At 39.4% G+C, this 23,105-nt stretch overlaps 1 protein-coding gene and 2 long non-coding RNA genes across 20 annotated transcripts in view; 2 read left to right on the forward strand and 1 right to left on the reverse strand.

Moving 5' to 3' along the window:
• The window catches only part of LOC143732409 (uncharacterized), a 28,279-nt gene that overhangs the window by 1,937 nt on the left and 3,237 nt on the right, over nt 1–23,105 (forward strand). The window contains exon 3 of one of the 2 annotated variants that reach the window (XR_013201110.1): nt 14,705–14,844. The exons of the other annotated variant lie outside the window; for it this stretch is intronic. This is a non-coding gene — a long non-coding RNA (uncharacterized LOC143732409). Of the gene's footprint in view, nt 1–14,704; nt 14,845–23,105 lie in introns of those variants that run through there. 2 annotated transcript variants of the gene reach the window in all.
• On the forward strand, nt 6,082–8,285 carry LOC143733006 (uncharacterized). Of its 2 annotated transcripts, XR_013201230.1 has the most exons (5): nt 6,082–6,322; nt 6,761–6,855; nt 7,299–7,353; nt 7,807–7,875; nt 8,016–8,285. It is a non-coding gene; the product is annotated as an uncharacterized LOC143733006 (long non-coding RNA). The 2 variants fall into 2 exon arrangements; XR_013201229.1 differs by lacking the exon at nt 6,082–6,322 and having other exon boundaries at nt 6,779–6,851; nt 7,294–7,353; nt 8,016–8,283.
• Nucleotides 17,752–23,105, reverse strand: part of elavl4 (ELAV like neuron-specific RNA binding protein 4) — a 76,329-nt gene continuing 70,975 nt past the window's right edge. For 12 of the 16 annotated variants that reach the window (XM_077223459.1, XM_077223452.1, XM_077223449.1 and 9 more), the window contains 2 exons: nt 22,471–22,509; nt 18,921–20,089 (listed from right to left, as the gene is read on the reverse strand). In XM_077223459.1, the coding sequence (XP_077079574.1) occupies nt 19,762–20,089; nt 22,471–22,509 (367 nt within the window). In that variant the 3' untranslated portion in view covers nt 18,921–19,761. Of the gene's footprint in view, nt 20,090–22,470; nt 22,510–23,105 lie in introns of all 16 variants that reach the window. The other 4 variants (XM_077223462.1, XM_077223463.1, XM_077223456.1 and 1 more) reach the window with 2 other exon arrangements.

Below are 23,105 nucleotides of genomic sequence, written 5' to 3' on the forward strand. Positions count from 1 at the left end.
TATCGCTGTGGTCACTCACAGACATTAATCACAAATATTGCTGTATAAAAGTGTTTTGTTTTGACAGTTATATAGTCGCACCTATTAGTAGTTATCAGACCCAAACTCTGTCTGCGTGAACATAGCCACAGAACCTCCATTAAGTGGAGGAAAGTTTGATGTTGAATGTTTAGAACTAGCAGGTGTGTGTCATTGGCTGAGAACCAGCTGGGTCCATGAACTCTGCTGACTGGCTGTGTATGAATGATTTAGGAACAGGCTATCTGTCTTGCCCCAGTATGCGGTGCATGCATACGTGTGTGTGTGTGTGTGTTTGGAATACAGAGTGAGAATTCATGGGCCTCTGAATGGAGGTTTGGCTCAGAGACTTCACTGTTGTATGTGACAGATGGTGGAAAACAGCAAGTGCTGAGGAGAGATATTCAAATCTGATCTTGGAGAATGTGAAGAGGGTTTCTGGCCAGAGCAAAGCCTCTTGCAGAGAGAGAGATTAAGAGCGGAAGGGGAAAACTGAGGGGAGATCAGACAGAGGGGGAAGGCTTGATCAGATTTGAGGAGAAACCAAAATAGTTGTTTTTGTTTGTTTCTTTGTATCCAATCAGGATGTTCTGAAAGTAGGAATTCATTCTTTTGTCTTCTATTTTCACCATAATAATTTGTCAAGCTGATTTTATGGTTAGCAGAATCTTTACATTAAAGCACTACCAAAAAACAAATGTGTATGTGGTAAAACAAGTGGCGCAACTTTGTTTTAAAAAGTGGGTGGGACATGAGTACAGTATGTGTGGTGATGGGGGAGTTGCTAATAGAATGCTATATCAGATATGTACAATAACAACTGCAGAAAAAATAACATTACGATGATAGTTTCATCCTACATCTATTACATATTCTTAGTCACTAGATTCTTCACATTAGATTCTTCACACTAGATTCTTCACAAGAAATACATTGATCTGCAATAAATATTCATGTGCGCTAATGGTCTGGTGGTAGAACTTTTGTTGAAGGGATAGTTCACCCAAAAATGAAAATTCTGTCATTAATTACTCACCCTCATGTCGTTCCAAGACCATAACACTTCTGTTCATCTTCAGAACACAAATGAAGATATTTTGTATTAAATCTGAGGACTTTCTGTCCCTCCATTGACAGCTACGCAACTGACACTTTAACACTTTAAAAAGTTAATAAAGAGATCGTAAAACTAATCCATACGAATTTGGGGGGTTTAGTCAATTTTTTGAGGAGAAAAAATATTACTTTATATGATGATTGAATTTAGGCTTTTATTCACATATAAACATTCATCAACTCACATCAGTTGTGGTAAACGGAAGCTCAAGCGTGTTCGTGTTACGCAGCACGTTTGAGTTTCCACAAGAAACAATGAGGTTTGCTCAGGCTATATGTGAATAAAAGACTAAAGCAATCAAGTCTTTTCAGAAAATTTGGACTAAAGTATTCAATTCATATGTATTAGTTTTACCATCTTTTTATGAACTTTTTGAAGAGTCAAAGTGTCAGTTGCGTAGCTGTCAATGGAGGGACAGAAATTTCTCAGATTTAATCAAAAAGATCTTCATTTGTGTTCCAAAGATGAACTAAAGACAGGTTTGGAACGACATGAAGGTGAGTAAATTAATGAAAGAATTTTCATTATTGTGTGAAATAACGCTTTAAGCGTATCTCAAGTTCTTTGTTCTAATCCGCCCTTGTATAGTTTTTGTTTTGTATATCAAGAGCAGGGACACGTTTGTGTGAATTTTGTTTTGTGATTTCATCAGAACGAATAAAGAAGTCTCCGCAACAGCGTAGCCGATAAATTGAAGGGCTCATCTGAGTGAACTGCACACAAGCGCCAAGAGAACAGTGTTGCCTTTCGCCAATTATAACAGCGGCAACAAACACTCAGTGTGATTTCAAAAGCAACACATTCCAGCACCAGAACGTGTCCTATTTAACAAACGAATGAAATTAATACTCTGCTTGTCAACTGGAGAGACTTTTAATTTGTAGGCTATTAGGTAGGCTACATCAGTGCCTTGAAATATTTAAAAAAGGGGTGGGAACAATATCGACCCTGGCAAAAAGTGGTGGACACATGTCCCGCCCGCAAATTACACCTATGCGGAAAACTATTTTCAACCTTCATTCTGACCCTCGTCTGAAATTATAAAAATATTTAAGGGGCGGCTCCTTTAAGGCTTGTCACTAAACGCCCACTGTTATGATTGGCTAATGTCATGGCATAGGAAACATCAACGCCACTCACTATTGCACGTGAATAAGTGTTTTGATAACATTATCCATATTAAACTTTAATTTACAGACAAAGCATTATGAAATCGTTTACTTAAGATTTGCGATGTAGCTGCTGTTAGATCAAATACCGCTGACTGCTTCATCTGTCAACAAATGTTTCTTTGCAAACTCTCCATTGTTTATGTTACAGTTACCGGCTGGCACCATGTAAACGGCTTATATGCTCTATCTGGAAACAGCAGAAATAACTGAGACAGGGAAAACTGCGTCTGTTTTTCATCTCGCTCAGCAGAAAGAGAAAGACCGCAAAACGAAATAACTGACGTAAAGTCGTCCTCTGGAGCAAAGTAAACACCAACCTGACCCTTGCTGGCGAACTCCACTATTACTCCTGATCTCTATATAAACATTATAGTGTTATAATCCTAGAAACAGGTTCATTACCCCTGAACAAATATTCGCAAACATTAATTATACAATTACAAAAACTACCACTAATGTGATAGCACTTTAGTGGGCATCACACACTCCCTGACAGAAAAGAATGGCTCCTGACATTTCCAAAAATCTTTCTCAAACCAGTTTAACCTTTTCAACTTTTAACCTTGATTCTCCAATCTCTATTCAACAAACAAGTATGGTAGGTGGAATGTATGTAGTAGGTGCTTGGTACAGGTATGGGTTGTATGGTATCTGTGGATAAGGGAGTAGGTGTGAATATTGCATGCAAAAAGGTGGGACGTATGGAAAGAGTGAGTGTACAGGTGTAGTGTGTGGAGATGCTTCTATGACTGGCACATAGGGTGCTGTGTATACAGTAACTGAGTTAACTGTGGCGCGTGACTGGACTGATGGTTCACCTAATGACTTATATGTGAGGAAACGGCATGGCCTTCTATCACGGGCAGACCTTCTAACGTCTGACTGAGTGTGCTCTACAGGAGGGGTCAATGATCGAGCTTCTGAGTCGGAGCCTTTGTGTCCACCGTTTTCCTCCCCTTCCACAGGTTCAGTGAGTAAAGGTAAGTCTTCATCAGCGTTGTGTCTCTCCTCAGTAGGATTTGGTAAGTGTCCAGGTACAGTGTGGCTTTCTCTCCTTACAGGTGCTGATTCTGATCTTCTAATCTCTGGATACCTGGTAAGTTGCTCCTGGTAGATAACCGGTCTTTTCTTTGTCCTTTCGTTCGGTGTTCTTAACCAGTATCTTGAGCCGAAATCATCTTCTGAATCACTTCCACTGTCATCACTCATGTCTGCTTGCCTTTGAGTGTCTGTCATTCTCTCTTGGTTTCGTCTTCCATGTGTTTTCTTCTCAGGGATCGCTCTGGTGTCAGACGGAGTAGCTTCGACAGGTAAGTTGTTCACCAGCAACAGGAGATTGCGGTGCAATCTCCTGCTTTTCTGTTTGTTTCCATTTTCAGGGCAGTACACTGGGTTCTCCCCAAGTTGACGTTCGACTATGTATATCGTCTTCTCCCAGTATGCTCTTAACTTTCCTGGTCCTCCACGTTCACTGAGGTTCCGGACCAGAACTCTGTCCCCTGGTTGCAGTACCACTCCTCTTGTCATACATAATTTTTGCTATTCTCGCCAGCAATGTGGTAGGCTTCGGACATCCTTTTAGACCATTTCTCTGCAAATCCTCGAGGTGAGTATGGTTCCCTTTCTTCCACCAATCCAAACAGCAAGTCGACTGGGAGATGTGGATGACGACCGTAGAGGAGGAAAAACGGTGAGTATCCTGTAGCTTCATGTCTGGTGCAATTATATGCGTGTATGACATGCAGGAGGTGATCCTTCCATCCTAATTTTTCACTATCTGTCAAAATTCTCAAAGTGTGGAGGATGGTGCGGTTCAACCGCTCAGCTGGATTGCCTTGTGGATGGTAGGGCGACGTCCGCGAGTGACCAACCCCTGACAACCGTCGTAGTGATGGGAACAGTTTGTTCTCAAATTCACGACCCTGGTCATGATGTAGTTTGGATGGATATCCAAACCTGGGTATGAAATCATTGAAGATGCGCTCAGCCGCTGTTTTCCCACTCTTGTTCTTCGTGGGGTATGCCTGGGCGAATCTAGTGAAATTATCAATCACTACTAGGATATATTGATATCCTAGTATCCTATGTTTCCCTGACTTCGTTTGGAGAAGCTTATAGATTGGCTTGGCGATCCTGGAAAAATCCTGGATGTATGAACGGTAATATCCAAGGAAGCTGGCCAGTTTCCTTACCTCACCAACTGTCTGTGGTGTCTTGCTTGTCAAAGTTTTGACTGCTTCAAGGTCCCGTGGGTCGATATTGACACAGTCAGCTGATACCAGGCGCCCCAGGTACCTGACTTCTTGTCTGAAAAGCTCACATTTCTCAGCCCTTAGTTTTACTCCATGCTGTTGAAGGGCCTGGAGCACTTTGCGGAGGGCCTCTACATGTTCTTCGAATGTTCTTGCATTACAGAGCACGTAATCCAGATATGGGATGCAGCATTCATCCCTGAGTGGGCCTAGCACCTCCTCCATACTCCGCTGTAATGCTGCTGGGGCATTTGAGAGCCCGAATGGGATCCGGACCCATTCACAAAGGCCCCAAGGGGTAATGAAGGCAGTCAGGTGTCGTGAACCCTCGGCGATGAAACCCAGATGGTAAGCCTTTCCCTGACCGAGGATGCTAAACCAGGTGTTGCCCCCCAGTGTCTCCATCAAGTCTTGTATTCTGGGCAGCGGGTGTCGATCAGGCACAGTCTTTTTGTTCAGGAGGCGATAATCAATACAAAGGCATAGGCTGCCATCTTTCTTTCTAACTCATACAACTGGGGCAGCCCAAGTGGAAAAAAGTATACTTTATTGTATTTGAAATATATTCCCTTTTCAATAGTACATTGCAAATATACTAACAAAAAATGTACTATCTTTAAATATATTATAATTATATTAGCATCATCCTATTTTTATAATACAACTTTTAACACACTTTAAAAGAATTGTACTTTAGTATATTTTCTAAAAGTATATTGAAAAACAAGCATACTTTAAAATATTTCTAAAAAGTCCACTATAAGTACATTGGTTAAAAATATATGCTTTGTTACACTTTTAAGAAATATGCTAAACACAAGTATACTTTTAATATATTTCTAACAAGTGCACTAGAAGTACATTGGTAATAAATAAATACATGCTTAATTATACTTTTAAAAATATGCTAAAAACAAGCATAATTTTAACATATTTCTAAAAAGTGCACTATAAGTACTTTGGTAATAATAATAATATGCTTAGTTACATTTTTAAGAAATATGCTAAACCCAAGAATACTTTTAGTGAAGTTTTAGTGCATTTAAAGAAAACATACTAATGTTGCTCTTACTTACAATACATTTTTGGAGTACTTTGTGTAAGAACATAGCAAAATGATTAAGCTTTTAGTGTGTTTAAAATATATGAACTTTATAAACACTTGGGCCTAACTGCAATATATTTTAAATATGTATGTATTTATCATTTTAATATTTAAAAATATATATATACAATGTACCAACTTATAATGTATTAGAAACATTTGTCAATAATTATTAAGCATTGCAATAAGCAAACCTAATTAATGTTGTTCACTTTTACTTGTTTGTAGGCTACATTTTCCAGAGAAGTTAAAAAAAGTTTGTACTTGGTTAAATTCAAACAATAGCATAATACACGTGACTAGTCCTGATTGGTTCCAGAGCCTTTAAAAGGTTGTGATTGGTTCTTGTGATAATGAGCTCGCGAGCTCGCAGTCGCACTTCACTCAGAGCTTCCGTTGATCAGATAATATGCTGTGCGTGAATGTTACTTGAAGTGATTAGATTTAGAAGTCTAAATTTAAACTGTTAAAAATATATAGAGCGATCGTGTCTCTTTAGAGGAGTAGGAGGAAACCACGCGATTCATATGGATTAGATGGTATTTTTTGTGATTAACTTTTTGAAACGTAGCGTTATGACAAACGTGATTTTACCCAGCTTCTTCAAGTTTGCATGGCGTGTGACATTTGGAACCTCATTATGTTGTGATTCTTCTAGGTAAGATTTGTATTACATTAACATGACCGGTTTGGGTCTTGACATACATGCTCAGGGCAAGTTGTTATGACACAATGTTATGTACATTGAGCACTGATGTTCAGTTGGCTTGTTTGGGGTCAAATTTATTTTTATTTTTCAATAAATTTGTATTTTTTAAATATAACTATTTATTTTATTTGGATGAATTTGTCTTTTTATCAGATTTAACAATTGTTATAAATTCCATTTGTGCTGGTCAATTATGAACAATAGGCAAAATTGAACTGCTAGCAAAAATTGAAGCGAATTTGGTTGGGTCGAGGGACCGCTGCTGCAAATATTTGTGTGGCTCCTCCCCTAAATCTCACTCTAAACTTTTGATAAAACTTGAAAACTTGCATTACTTGTCTTTGCCAGTCGTATTTTTGACACAGTGTAACAGCACGTCTTTTTCAGTTCAGCTACATTCAATTTAACCAATCAGAGCCAAGCTTTTCACGTCGAAGCAGACTCGATGAGATTAAAGATACTGCCTCAGAAGTTACTGGTAAGTTTTAGTTGCTGTTTGCATACATAAAAAGCTCACTATTTAGTTTTTTAATCTTCATAAATCTTTTTAAAATCTATGTGGAGACATTTGTTTGTCTTAAAACAAATATAAAACATTGTCCAATGCATCTGCAAAAAACATAATTAGTCATTAAAACATGTACAACATTGCATTATCATTATTTTTATTTGAAAAATGAAGCTGTGTATTTATTTTTGATTTCCTGAAAAATTTGGCTTCATTATGTAAATGATCTGTCTTCGAAAGTTTGGGGAAAAAATACATGTTATGAACAAAGTTACTTTGTCTTAAGCTGACCAGACAATTATGGTAGTGTGTGTTGATTGGGGTTTATAGTAGTTCAAGCATGAAAACCTTATTGCCGTATGTATGCATATATAATTCTTTTTTTTTCATATTACTTTTTGTTGTTTTTAAGACCAGCTGCTATAGAAGAAAAACTGAAATCTGAGTGCAGAGACAAGCGAAGAAGAGAGTAGTAAGTATGGTTTGATCTCATATCACCTCTATTATAGAGATCTTTGAATCAGGCCTATTGAGCGGTGGACCACAGTTAGGAAAATGTTAGTGACGCGTGTCTATTTCAGGTGTCTAATTTGTGCTGCCTTTGGGTCATTCATGTAAAAATCTGTTTATTTGATTGTGTTTTTTAGTAAAGCTGTAAGTCACTTGTCCTAGTTGTCCTTGCATACAATATTTTTAACAACTTCTAATTTCCTTAAATCTTTAGATCTTTCTTTACAATAGACAGGTTCATGGGAAATACCATAGGTTTTAAATAAACCACAATTATCAATATAAAACATATCCTCTAATACTCACAGGTTGCTTTATTGATGCAAATAACTACATCTGTAACTTTTTGATTGAACTTTGCTCACTGTAAATTGTGTTGGGCTTCTTCTAATCTCATGTTCAATGTAACTCATAGAGTGCTGTACAGTGACGACAGACAAGAGGATAAAGCTCGCTGAGGAGGATATAGCCAAAGCTTTTAAAGGTACTGAGAAGTCAAAGGTACTGAGAAGTCAACAGAATTCTAATGCATTTCTATGCAAATTATTATACATATATTGAAACATGGATACAAAAGTGTTAATCATTGGTTAATTTTATATTAATTCTTCTTCCCTTTCAAAGATCCTCTGATAAAGCAGTCTTCAAATACTACAAGCCCCAGTTGCAGAAAATGAGAAGTGATCGTCTACTTGAAGATGAAGATGTGACATTCAAACTCTTCTGTTTCTTCGTTTCAGCCATTTGTAGGCCTAAGTTTGTAAATAATGCATTATTCAGTTCTGCACATTATTTTTCTGAAACTTTTTTTTTCTTTCTGAAAATTGCATTGTGATGCTTATTTAGTGATGTAAAATTCATAGTGTACTTTTCAGTAATACATGTCTAACTGAAATGTTCTACAAATATATATATATATATATATATATTGCTCTGCCATAGCATTTCACTGATCTTTTTAATTTACTTTAATTAATTTTTTTACTCTTATGTAATTTACACAAGATACTATATTAAAGTTTTCTTGATTTTCAAAGTCTGTGCATGTCTTAATGTTTATATTTAATTATTTTTGCACTTTTAATATACCATTTTAAATACTGAATAAAACCGCTTTATAATAAGCTATTAGTGTAATGCTAATACACTTTTAATGCTATTTAAATGTTTTTGAAGTACATTAAAATTATGCTTCACATATATTACAACTAGTTTAAGACATGAAAGTATATTTTTAATGACTGCAAAGAAATACACTTAATGTACTACTGGAAGTGGTTACATTTTAGCATAATTTAGTATATTAAAATATAGTACAAATATTTTTCGAAGGCACTCATAATGAATTTGTAACACAAATAAAGTACACTTTAAGCATGAAAATACGCATGTACTTAAAGTGTACTAAGTATACTTGAAATTGTCTCAATTTAGCAACAAAAAGTACACTAAATACACTTAAAGTTACACTTTAGTATAATTGAATTATAACTAAAATACACTTAGTACAAAAAAAAAATTATCCAAAATAGCACACTTCGAGTTAACTAGTCATTAACACACTTGAAGTATACTGACAATTAGTCTGGCTGCAAGTATACTTAGCATTTTTTTTTTCACTTGGGAGCATATGGGTACTTGGATCTCACAATCCAACCTCTCATGAGCAGCTCCTGCACGTATTCCTTTACCTCTTTAAACAGTGTCTTCGGGACTGCCGAGTTTGCTCTCTGTACAGGAATTTCATCGGTGAGGGTGATCGACATTTGCAGGCTTGGTATGCATCCAATATCATCGCTGTCACGTGCAAACGCTCCGGTTTCTTCACACATCTTTTTGTTGACTTTTTCCTTTCGTTCATCATCGAGGTGACTGAGGTAGATGGGAGGTCGCCATGACGGCCCTCCTTGATGCCACACTGTTAACAGTCACGGTAGGCTTGAGTGCTTCAGGTGAGTCTGGTGTGATCACTTTTTCAACACAGTGGATACTGCCAAGTGCTGTCTTTCATGGCAGAGTTACTGCATGTTTCGTGTTGTTAACTACTGGTACCGCTACATACGATTTTCTTGGATCTTGGACCTCCAAAAGACCTTCACCCACATCCAGTTCCGTCAACGGCACATTGTTGTCATCAGACTCAAATAGAAAGACTGCGTCAGATGTACTCATGTGGGGAGGGACTTGGCACTTGACCCAGGCTAGCCGACCTGCTGGGATCACCATGTCCTGTCTGCCTGTCCATAGGCGCCCCCACTGGACATAGGGTTTGCTGGCTTGGATGAAGCCCACCATTAGCTCTGCCTTCTCTGCTGGTATACACAAGGCATTACAGATTAGGACGACGAGGGTTGAAATCAGCTTTTCAGGTTTTTCTTGTATCATCTCTTCGAGCACGTTGAAACCCAGCAGTGGTCTCTCCAGAGCAAGACTGCTGACAAGAAAAGGCACAGTGATTGACAGGTTAGGGTCCTCGTTCCCCCTCAAATTGACTGTAAGGGCAACCCAGCCATCAAACGGGAGGGCGTCACCGTTCACTGCATACACCCTTAACTCAGTGGCCGAACAGGAGTGTCAGGTAAGTATTTACTCTTCCAGTCTCTATCAATCATGCTTACTTGAGGACCAGTGTCTAGCAGAGCACTGACTGCTAACCCGTTTTAGTGACAATGGGTGAGGGCCCTTCTTCCAATGAGTTTGGCTAATTGTTCCCTTTTGCTGTAGGGTCCTGTGTGAATGGTTTTCTCGGCTTGTTTGGTTGTTTCTGTCTCGTTTTCGTTACTTTGTCTTTTGTTTAAATCTCTTGTCAGTCTTTAATTTCCAGGTTGATCAGTATGACAAGTGTCAGGTTTGGACGTTCGCTGAGACCCGGTGACTGTTTGTCCCTCGGCAGAGACTGGCTCCAGTTTCCCTGACGTGTTAGTCTCTTTAGGCAGCCCACTGCCCGGTGGCCTTCTTCACCACAACGGAAACAATGAGGACATTCGGGACGATTTTTCTCCACACACTTGTCACAGCCATATGGTTTCTCTCCCCTGCGGTCTCTTCTGTCTTTCCCATTGTGGCTGAACTGTCCTGACCCCTGTTTCTGCATTGACTGTCTCATGTGCTCAACCGTGCTGGTAAGCTGTTCAAGTTTTTCCGTTTACTGCTGGATCATATCTGTTTTTGGCACCTTCTCCTTTACACTAGGACACTGTGCAGAGTTAACTTCAGACTGAGCACTGTGCACCATTGTTAGTTTTTGGCGGGTGGAGGGACCTAACCTTCGCTGCCTTTCACTTTCAGCATACATGATTTTCTTCATCTGTTTCAGGATTGCCTCGTCTGATACTCTGGTGTCCACCAGCAATGGCTTCAGCTCTCTGCGGACAGCATCATGTTTATGACCTAGACTCTGATACAGGGTGTGGAGAAACACATCCTGTACTGTGCTTGTGTTGTACTTGACATCTGTGTCAACATGTTTGGAGGCCAGCTTGATCTTCTGCTTAAGTCCTATGACTCTGTATAAAAACTGTTGGGGCGTCTCACTGTCTTTTTGTTTGGTCCACATGAGTTCCTGGAACAGTTCAGTGTTACTTTGCTCACCCAGGTGGGAATGGAGGAAAGCTTTTAGCTCTTCTACAGTCAAATCGTCCTAATCATTAGCATATCTTTAAACGTTCCTGGCTTGATGTCTAGGAGGACAGCTCTTACAACCTCTGCATCACTGAACTGCTCCTTTAACCCGTCTTCCATCTGCCGACAGACACTGTTATAACTGAGATCTGACCCCTGGTCGCCAATCTGACCCCCCTGAATCTTCAATTCCATACGATGAAGGTAAGATAACTCTCTTAAGGAGAGCAACTTGTCCTGTGTTACTGGTGTCGAGTGTTCACTTAAACCTCTGGTGCCTGCTACATTACCACTGTGTGAGGTGGGTCCCATCTTTACCTATGACTGGGATTCAAACTGTGTAGTGGGTGTGTGTTTGTACTGCATCATTTTCTTACTTAGCTCCTCATAACTAGCAAGTATTTTCTGTAGCTCTGTGTCATGTGTCACTAGCCGTGGCGAGAGTGAGAGTGCCCTGTGGCACTCCCAAATGTGGTATCCCAAAATCGGTAGGATTACTATCATCAGGTGGGTTAACATTATCACTAGCATGACTTACATCCCCACTGCCCGATACATCAATTGCTACAGCAACTTGTGAGACATGACCCTGAATGACTGTGTCGATTACCTCCCTTAAGTTTAATAAATGTGCCATCCCAGAATCCTCTGACTCTAGTAAAGGCTCATTCTGGACATGAAACTACAAATGTACTCAAAACAACCCTCCTCATCTGTTGACTGAACACGAGACTCGTCCATTCCTGGCACCGGACCCACCGACTTGGCAATCTGGAACAGTTCGTCTGCAGAGAGAGTGTGCAGGGTCTTTTTGATGTCCCACACCGACCTTTTCCTCTCACCATCCGCCATACTGCTTCCCAATTCCTCGCACTGGGTCACGATAGTCCAGGATCACAATTCATGCTCTGTTCTTGATGAGTGGTGATTTCAGCACTGCACAGACATTCTTTTTTTATTCTTTGCAGGTAACCTCTTCCTCAGCAGCCAGAATCGATGACATCTGGAGATCTTTTTCCCCGGCTGCAGCTCGCTGGTTGCATCAGGTCACTCTTGGTCCAAGGTTACAGTATCACTGGATCAGCTTCCGACCACCAGGTAGGAGTGATCCCGGACGAGCCCCCAATAAACTGTTACAGGTACCGGCTGGCACCATGTAAACGGCTTATATGCTCTATCTGGAAACAGCAGAAATAATAGAGACAGGGAAAACTCTGCGTCCGTTTTTCATCTCGCTCAGCAGAAAGGGAAAGACCGCAAAGCGAAACAACTTGTGTAAAGTTGCCATCTGGAGCAAAGTAAACGCCAACCTGACCCCTGCTAGCGAAATCCACTATTACTCCTGATCTCTATATAAACATTATAGTGTAATAATGCTGGAAATTATCCCTGAACAAATATTCGCAAACATTAATTATACAATTACAAAAACTACCACAAATGTGATAACACTTTAGTGGGCATTATCATTTACAAAACAATCTGCTGTCAAATTCTCTGAACAAACATATAAACCTTTGACACCATCCAGAACGCCATTAAAAATAAATCATCCATTTGTTCCTGATGCTGCTGAAATCTGTACAGAGACTCAAACAAGCTGCTTAAACAGGACTCGTCAAAGCAAAAGTTCCTTAATGCTTCTATTTACTCTTCCATTTGTGCTCCTGTCAGCAGACTCAAGCTTGTGGAGTAAAAAGATCGGGCATATATATACTGTATCTAGTGTAGTCAGCGTCAGTGATTATAATGGGTTCTAGATTATAATATAGAGGGTAGAGGGCTGTTCTTCAAATAGAACTGTTCTATTTGCTTTTGACGCCATGCTTGCTTCCAGTGGGCAGGGCCTGTGGTGCGATGACGTAAAACTATTAGTCTACTATCAAAATTACGATCATTCTTTTTTTACAGTGAAAAGAATCATAATGGAGAGTGAAAGAGAAAGAGTACTATGTTTATGAAACTGAGAACAAATGGTGTGTATGTGTGTGGGTTTGAGAGAGAAAGATAGATAAGTAGGCTAAGTTTGGTGATGGTGGGCCACCTGGTTCGGAGGCTGAAGAATGGAGCGAGTGGAGCAGACCTATGCCGTCTGTCTCCTAATAAACAGGCAGCAGATCCTGGGCCCCGGCCAGTGGGGAGCCCTGCCACCCAAACTGCCATCTCTATCTCACCCCAGAGACTAGCAGGGAGGCCAACGGCCACACGCCGGCTGACAGAAAGAGCAAAGCCAGCGGGCCATATGTGTCTGGTTGTGAGAGGAACTCAAACCACAGACTGTCCAACACAGAAATGCTGCAGCGGCCCAGCTCTTCCTCATGGCAGAATTAATGGAGCGCTCAGCATTGAGAGGGGCGAGAAAGGCACAACTAAATGGTAAGTTGCCTTTGTGATGGATATGTTTAAAAGGTATTTTCCTTTCATTGAGTGTACTGTACATTGTAGTTCAATTAAATTTTTTATTATAGTAAATGGATCAGACTATTTAATCAGGTAATATTTGGCTCTTTTGAGATATTCAGCTGTGCAATAGAAGTGGCAGCTCTCTTTTCTGCTAATTCCAAAGTCTACAATAATTGATATACTTTTTATGCGTGTTTTTTTTTTTACACAGATATATTATATTTTAGGTGTGTTTTGTATGGAATCCCTTTTCCATGCTGGAGAAAAAAATGAAATAAATAAATCTAAGAAAAGTTTAAGTAAAAAATATAAAGTTTAAAAACCACCCTGCAAAATATGAGCTGTGATATTTTAAAATGTAAAGTTGCAGTTATAAAATATTAAAAGTAAGTTGCAATTTAATTTCTTTTATTCTGAGGAAATGGCCTTCATAAATTTCAAGTAAATATTGTGTGAAATGTTTATTTAATTTGTGCCCACTCTTTGCTATATTATATTATATTATATTATATTATATTATATTATACTACACATTTGTAATTAAAAATATATAAAGCATATACATTTATACAACAAAATATTAAAGCAAGTGCCATTTATTTAAAATGTATATATACATAGCACAAGCACACCTTTTCAGAAGGAATGTAGTGGAAACTGCATCATTTGTTTGCAAATACCACTTAATTTTATATTTTTGTTAAAAAAAATGTAAGCGTGACTTAAGTGTCCAAAATAAATTACTATTATATTAGTACCTTTCTACAATCTAAATATATTTGGCACTGACTAATGTATGAAGGATACTTGCTCTACAAGTGTTCATTTCAAGAGAGATCTGTGTAGCTGCTGAATGCATTCATGTTCTGTTTCATGGTGAATGACGTGACTCCTCGTCTTTTGAACAAATGTATGTCAGATTGTGAGAGATTGAGTTTGCATTGCATTACATGCAAATTTGTCACATATGGCATCAAGCCAGATGTTTGTGGAAGATGGCAATCAAACGCGGATGTGTGCATTACTCATCTGCCATAGCAGATACGTCACAAGGTAAAGAAGTTATCAGCCCCATCAGTTACATTCAGAATCAGGTGCCTCAGATCTCTAGCCTTTGTTAGGAGACTGTGGGTAGTAGAGGAATTTTTAAAGAGGAGGCCGGATGACTCATGATGCCGATTCTCTTCTTTTATGGGGCTTTTGCCTCATTAAAGCCTTAACGGTGTGAAGAGAATTGGAACGACCGGATGGCTTTATCACACCCTCGCCTCGTCCCTTTCGCCCTTCAGATCAGCATTAAGCCCTGCCCACCCCAAGGACATAGACCACCATTAAGCCTTGCCCACCCCAACGCCACAAACCGAGGCCAACCATCCCATATGGTGAGTAAGAGCACCCACATCCATACTAATGGACTTTAATTAATCCTTTGCCACATTTTAACATAATAAATGCCCCAGCAGGCAAGCTACTTAAAAAGTGTTGTTTGTTGAATATGGCTGTATTTTTTGTTTCAAGGGTGATGATTGAATTAAATATGTTTGCATACTTTTAGTTAAAGATGCACTCAAGTTTTCTTCATGTGGTTCTTCATCCTATCGATTTTGGACTTGGTACTGAAACCCGGTGGCGTGGAGGCTTGGAGTTTGTTTACTAACTGCTTCTGCTTTATAACAAAAGCTGTTTGTTTATCTTATTATTTCTTTCTTTTTCGACTATTTTAAGTTGGAATTTGAAATGAAGTGGCCGGGAAGTTTAATTGGAATTAAAATATAAATTTGTAAAAACAGGTAATTGAATTTTGGGGGAATTTAGTGTTCTTCCACGTTGGTTCAAACATCTGTTTGTTTATCTGTCGATAAGGACTTTAAAACCTATATACTTGACATCTTTAACTTTTCGAATTGTGAAGCCATCATTCAAAGTTTCTAGTTAAAAATGATATTTGCATTGCATTTTATTTTCTGCTTGTTTGGCCATTTTATTTTGTCCTTATAGAGTTATACTGTGTTGTTAGATTTTATTGTGTTTGTTATTATATTATTTTGCTTGTTCTGTTTAGATATACTTCCAAATGTACTTTAAAAAAAATGTCTTGAGCACAAGCTGAAAGAATTATATAACACTATTTATTATTGTCTTATTAATACCAGGACACGGGAGAAAACGGCTTTTCGAGAAGTCTGATATGACTGAAGTCTTCCTCTCACGTGAGTGCACATCTTTTTAATAAATTGTTCTTATAATTGTATAATACAATTTCATATCATCATGTGCATGCTTTTAAAGCAGATGCTTGTAGTATTTGAAAGAGAGAAAGCTAATTCTCCAGGAAGGACATAGGGGGCGCTGTGCTCTCATGTCTCACTACATCACATCTGTCTGTTTTGTATTACTGCCTGCGAGAGGATTATGCTTAATGTAATAACCTGCTGGAAGTTTCCGGGCCTCTTTCTGAATTTCAACTTTTGTGCGAGTAATAACACAATTCTCATTGCAATAACTGATCAAACTCTTATCAAAAAGCTGCAGCTCAAGTGACATTTGGTGCCTTCAGGTTCTTGAGAAAATGTAACTTCCTGTGTTCATTTCAAGTAAGACGCTATTTGTTAAATTACCTTGTGTTACGTGAGGAGTAAACCTCTTTTCTTTTCTTTTTTGAACATGACATGGCAGCACACAGCTTTCAACACCTTATTTTATTGTCCCAACATTCAAAAGTACAAATAATTCAAACACAACAGTTTTATGAAAAAGAAAAAAACATTTACAGCAAGTATTTTTTTCCATATTTTGTTTCCAGTTTCAGAAATGACCTAAACTAGCAAGGATAACATGAAGTCATTCATCGCAGTAATTTGATTCATAATAAGAATAAGGATAATGAGAATAATATTAATCATAGTAACAATAATCAATAATCGATAGATAAGTAATAACGTAAGTAGGAGAGACCAGCTTGGTCCGGTGAACTTTTTTTTTTCTTTTTTTTCATCTTTTTTTGTCTTTAAAGATTTATAGATTTTTCAGATAGTAAACAAACACATTTCAGGAGAAAATGAATTATGACAAGAGCCTTGTTCCTCACTTTGCCTTCCCTCCTACACTACTGGCTGATGGGTTCCTATTGGCAGGCTGCCACTATAAGGCGCTACAGGGGGAGAGACACTGTGATACGGGCACGCACTATAGAGGCACGGCCCCGCGTTTCCAACACCCCCGCAAACTCTCACGCTTCCTAGACGCTCTCCCGTGCAGTCATCCACGCTCAGACACGCGGAGGGTGGTGGCATTAACCAAAAGAGGAGGACGTAATGCAGGAAATTTGTTCGTACATCAGAAAAACATTCTACTGGGGTCGTTGCATAATTCAAACTCCCAGCCGCAGCGGGGTTTGAGAAGGGCCGTACCGCCGCCCCCTTAGAGACGGAGCAGAGGAGGATGGATGGCATTAAAGGTGGAGGAATGTAAGACTGCTCATGAACGTGACTTTGTTTTTTTGTTCTCCAGCATTCACACCGGTCTTAACAAGAGCCGAGCTCTCCATTCAGGAAGTTTACCTCTCAAAATAGACTATATCTTAGAAAATATATAACAGGTGTCATCTATCAAATATTATCTGCTATAGCTATTTTTGTTCAACCAGTACAATCAGAGTCAATGCTTTTTTTGTTTTTTTTGTTTTTTTTTGGAGTATCAATGTGGTTTAAATGAAGGTTACAGTTCAGATGAGTCGATGAATCATACTAAAACAATGGACACATATCACTCAATCAAATTAGGGCAGCAAAGCCTGACATGAACATTGTCGAGATCCATGAGAAACTACATTTCAGACCCACATTTTTGCATAAAGTTTAATCACAAAGCAACGGTAGTGTGTGGAGGGAGGGCGGGAAGTGGCTTTTAAAACTACACAAACTTATCACAGGTTATATTGAACCAGAACAACTGTTATAACATTCTATTAAGACTAAACTTTATTGAAAAAGATTTAAAGATTTATGTTTAACAAGACAAGAAAAAAGCAATAGCAAATTGAACTATCGGCTAGGTTATGCATAGCGAGTAACTGTTTCTATTAATAAGGGAAGAGCCTCACCAACCCTCTTGACATTTTTTTCGTTTTTGACTTTTAAATTTTTTATATTGTAATTTTGATATATTGGTACAAAGCACAAACGTACTAAAATTTCTCAGTGCACAGGACTAATGGAAGAGCGTCTCCCTAGTCGTTTGTTCCCTTTAGCTCAGAAAGACCCCCCCCCTCCCTGTACCAGAATCACGCAAAAACACAGACAACATAAGAAAGGAACAAGTAAATAAATAAATAATCGAGATAAATAAATAATTTAATCAATGAGACAATCAATCAATTGATCAATAAATAAATACAGATTTTTCTCAAGAAGCTTTTTGTTCGATTTCTTTTGCTGCGGCGGTAAATCAAATAAATCGATCCAATTTTTCAGCACTTTTTTTGCGTTTTTTCTTTATCTTCACAAGCGACATGACAACATATTAAACAGGATTCCTCACAAGTTTTTCTAAGTAACTGAACCATCACTTCATAAAGTTTTCATATGAAAAAAGACAATTCCAAACGAAAAACAGTGACAACTCAGATAGATATAGATATTGGAACAGAAAATGTTGACTATATATCATCTATTTGTACACAACAAAGAAAGACACAGTCGTAATAGATCCTTTGAGGAAACAAATACTAGACTAACAGAACTAGCTAATTATCGCTGAATTTCGACAAACGCTGTACACTCAGCAAATAACCTAGAAGGAAGCAAGCCAAAGGAACGACGTCGTCAAGGCCCGAATTTGTTTATCTGGGGTTTCTCCAGACCATACGCCGGCCAACGACGACGATTTCGAAAGAATAAACGCCAACGAAAGAAGAAAAACAGCAGCTTAATATAATGCCAACATCGAAGTTTTCTTTTTTTTCTCTCTAAACAACACGAAGAACAACAAAGTTGGATATTTAAGATATGTGAACCATGTAATATAGCACCTACTGTTGATCGCTAAAGGAAGTACATCTCGAATGCGATATCACAAAATCATAGCGAATTAAACATAACCATGTATATGTCGTCCGAATGGAGAAAGAAGTGTGTGTGTATCTTTATTACTTATATCCCAAAGACAGATGGTCTAAAGTAAATGGGTGGACGATGGGTGGCCTTGCTTTGGGCTCTTGACTGTGAAGATGTGGTCGGCCTGGGAAGACCCCTCTCCCTCTCCTATTGGGTATCGCTGTTGAATAATTACTGCTATGAAAATTACCTGCCTGAATTTGCATCCCTTGATAAATTCTTCCATCTACAAAATTCTTCCATCGCCAATCCGGTTCTCCCCGAAAAACATACAACCTTGGATCCTAAAAAGTACCCCGGCAGAACGAACAAGACAAGGTGGCACCTGACCCCTCCCCCCGTCCCTAATTAGCCAGTCAAAATATTTTTCTCTTTTTTCAAATCCAGATTCTTGTAAAAATTCTTCAATAATTATTTTAATCATTATTTATAAAAATAGATCTTCTTTCTCTTTATTTTTTCATTTTTTCTAAACGCATTTTCAAGCAAAGAGACTTTCTCTTTGGCAACAGTGTGTGTGTAGTTTTTTTTTGACGCAACGTGTCATCAGGAGCGCTAGCCCATCCCTTCCCTCGCCCCTTCCCCCTGAATCCCCTGTGAGGACAGACGTGTGTTTTGTTTGCAGTACAAAACCAAAACTATGCTAGAAACATCTTCTGCATTAGAGAAAAGGGATGGCCTCATCCCTGTCAATTCATTGGGGTTCTCTAACAATTTACACCAAAACAAATGAATGAATGATCACTGATTTTTTTTCTTCTTCTTTTTTTAAAAAGAGCCCCCTCCCATTCTCTTACCAGGGAGGTGTTTTTCTAACGACAGTGGATCCGGATTTAAAAAAGAAAGAAAAAATCCTGAATCGACACCAAGAGAGTTCGATCTAAAGAAGGACATTTTCTTCTTCAAAATAAGGGCGGTCTGGTTTTGCTACTGTTTACAGAGAAAAAAAAAAGAAAAAAGTAAAGACAACCACGAGAACTCAAAAAGATATACAACAGAATCCCTGTACCACTTCCAGGGTCTCCAAATAATGAATATTCTCAATTTGTCATTTTGTAATACTTAGGCAACATTGGCTTATAGGTCCAAAGTTATATTATAAGCCATATCCAGTTCTTTTTTTGTGGGTTTGTTGGTTGGGTGTGTTCCTGTTTTGAGTAGCTGAGTGGGCAGAGGTGGGTTTTTAGTATTAGAGGAGCTGTAAGGAGCTACACAAGTGATGAGAGGGGAGTTCAGGACTTGTGGGTCTTGTTGGTCTTGAAAGACACTTGCAAGACACGGTCACCCAACCGATACCCATTCAGACTGGCGATGGCCATGGCCGCTTCGTCGTAGTTTGTCATGGTGACGAAACCGAACCCCTTGCACTTGTTGGTGTTGAAGTCGCGGATCACCTTGACGTTGTTGACGGCACCAAACGGTCCGAAGAGCTGCCACAGGACGCTCTCGTCCGAGTCCGGGGACAGGTTGTAGACGAAGATGCACCAGCCTGTTCCTGTGTGACCGGGGATATTCATCCCTACTAGACTGGTCATGCTATCGATGGTGATGGGGGAGAACCTGCAGGACAAGAGAGAGAGAGTGAGGAAGATGTGTAAGTCACGCTGTCACAAGCCAAACTTCAAACTGATTCTTCAAGGGTTGCGCTAGCAATTTTAGTGCCACATATTTTCAATCTATCACTTTGGAGTCTAAATATCTGCTCCTCTTTTTTTCAGGCGGAAGGCAACCAGAGAGGTTTTTGAATGCAGACTAAATAGGATGCGCTCCGGTGCCGGCTGCGGGGGGCTACGCGCACGGGCGCCAGGATGCAGAGCTCTTCCTGCGCGGATCTATTGGGGAACTAAATTACAGGAACTCTGCACATTAATACCTTCGAAGTTCATCAGAGATTTCACATGCAACCGAGTAAATCTGCTCTCATTCTCCTTGTAATCTTTCCATTCTTCCTTTTTTTTCCTCCCTCATGATACAGAGATTTGAATGCTCAGTTGATTTCACTTAATTGCCTTTCCGCTTAAAGGAAATTTCCACTTTAAATAAAAGGTAAATTGGATAAAAGGTTCATTTTGTGTGCCACCTCTCAAGGAATGACTATAGGCATTATTGGGTGTGCTTTAATTGAGATTTCCGCTTTGCTGCTGCTGTCGTCTTCGAATCCGAAAGGTTTGGGGAGGGGGATAGGAAGCTGCCAGTGAGCAGAAAATGGAAGCAGTGCTTTTCAGCCAGCTAGCACGGGGGAACAGAGTGTATTCCACCCACACCCTCTGCCGCTCCGCAGTGTGTGACTGTGATCGATAGCACTGCACGGACTACAGGGCCGGCCAATTCCCTGCTTCTTGTTCTGCCAAGAATTACTCAGACGTTTCATCTGCGTTTTAGCCTGTTCGTCCTGGCAGAGTCAATACATCTGTCTCCCTCTTTCGCTTTTGTGTCCTGTCGCTTGCGTCTCATTATGTTAACGAAGGGTATAATAGTAAGTCGGCTCACTTTGCACCATGTGACAAGCAAACCATCTCATGACTTCAATTACGCTGGTATTTCTGTGTAAATAATGAATCCGATCCCATTATTCATCGAATATAGCTTCATGGTAATTTGGATGCCAGTCATCTGCGGGCAAGCGGGTGAGGGTCGGACTAGCGTATTGCTGACACAAAGGTGTCAGGTGACTACTAGGGCAGGGCCGAGAGCTGTCTGTTGGTCGAACTAAGACGAACTGTTGGACGAGGAGTTGCATAGCAACAAGCGACTGACCTAGAGCCACCCCACCCTTCCAAGCTGCCCACCTTCACCTAGTGATGCTCACTTCTTCAGAGTGGGCTTTGTTCGTTAATTATCTTCTACATCAAGCTATGTGAGCACGACACCTCCCCTAAATTTTTCCTTTCTCGAGGCAGACGGGCTTATTTGACAGCTGATCGCACCGATAGTAAATAAAAAGGAATCTTTCGTCTCGTCATTTGTTTTGAAAGATGCTGTTGCCTCTTTTGCATATCCTGTTTTTATTGTTGCACTTCCTGTTACTTGTCAGATTTCTTTTTTAAAAGCATGTTTTCTTTTTTATAACAATCGTTAGGATGATTCATTCTGATCAGCCAGCGCTGAAACAAAACAGACTTTTCTAGAAAGAGAAGAAATCTAGTAAATACAGAGCCTTTAGTCTTTACAGAGAGCTATCTTTAAAAAAAAAGAAAGAAAGAAACTTGCACAATGCACAACCTTTCATGCTACTCCCTCCATCTTAGCCTTAAGTCTTTGGTGTTCGAGGGACATCAAAGTGTTTCAATAGATACTAAAATATGCAACAAAATGTCATAAGCACTAAAACATGTTCAAAAGAAGCCTTTTCACTACATCCACAGCAGCACAAAGCAAAAAGAACATGAGCAAACCCAACTGATCAGAGGCTCCTAAACCTGCAGTGAAACACTACATTTCCTGCAGGGATCCAGGTGAGCTGTCACCCCCTCCGTCTCGCTCTGGAGTAGCTCAATCCAACAATTAAAACAAAGAAGTAAGACGAAAATAATAATGCCTCATGCCTTTTAGCTGTTAGACTTAATGCATTGGGAATATACATCATTTTGTTCAATTGTTGGCAGTGTGTAACCCTGAACTGGACGGAGGTACGGCTTCAGCCCCTGAATCCTGTGGATGCCACGCCTCAAAACAGGAGCTACACATAATAAAACACAAAATACCAAGACGGAACTCATAAAAAATTCATGATCAACCACTACAAATTATAAAAGATACTTACACTTACTTTTAAGAGTTACTGACTGGTAGATTGAAATAAAAAAAAAGCAAAAGAACTAAAGGGAAAGGAAAAACCTTGAACTGAACTGAATGCATGTGATTTTCAAAAAGAAGGGAAAAACAGGATAGAAATCATACTGTCAACATGGACATCTGGCATTCGGTGAAGTTTTAATTACCTCTTAACGCCATAGGCCATATTAAGCAAATTGTCCAGCCTGTAAAGAGAAGGAGGGTTCTGGGGTTAATGCCAGGCAGATGGTTGACTCACTCAGTGGAACTAATGCTACATCCCTGCCTCACTGAAGGAAGACGCCCATCTAGCGATGGGCCATTACACTGTGCTGCCCCATCAGGCATCTCACAGAGTCAATCATACATCCAAAGAGCAGCAGACTTGCAGCAGCACTAATGCTAACAGGAGGCCACTTGAATGCCCACCAGTTTAGTTTAACAGTGCTGCAGTCCTGAAATATTAATCACTAAATCATTTATTTGTATTGTATACTTCATCATAACGTATACAAAATGTCATAGGTTGACTTGCATGCACTAATTAAGTACAATGAAGATTTTTTTTTAACAATGTGGGGAGGGGAACTGAATTATAATAAATGATTTGTAATGTACTGCCATTTATTTCTGTGTGTGTGTGTGTGTGTGTGTGTGTGTGTGTGTGTGTGTGTGTGTGTGTTTTGTAATATGATATGATATGATATGAACTTAATTCTTTGCTTTGGGAATATATTTAATTTAGTTTTGTTGGCAGCAAATAATCCGGAGCTGTACTGGGGTACAGCGTCAGCCCCTGAAT

The sequence above is a fragment of the Siphateles boraxobius genome, unplaced genomic scaffold (genome assembly GCF_051911475.1).
Source record: "Siphateles boraxobius isolate OS27281-9 unplaced genomic scaffold, OSU_SipBor_1 9, whole genome shotgun sequence".
Taxonomy (NCBI): domain Eukaryota; kingdom Metazoa; phylum Chordata; class Actinopteri; order Cypriniformes; family Leuciscidae; genus Siphateles; species Siphateles boraxobius.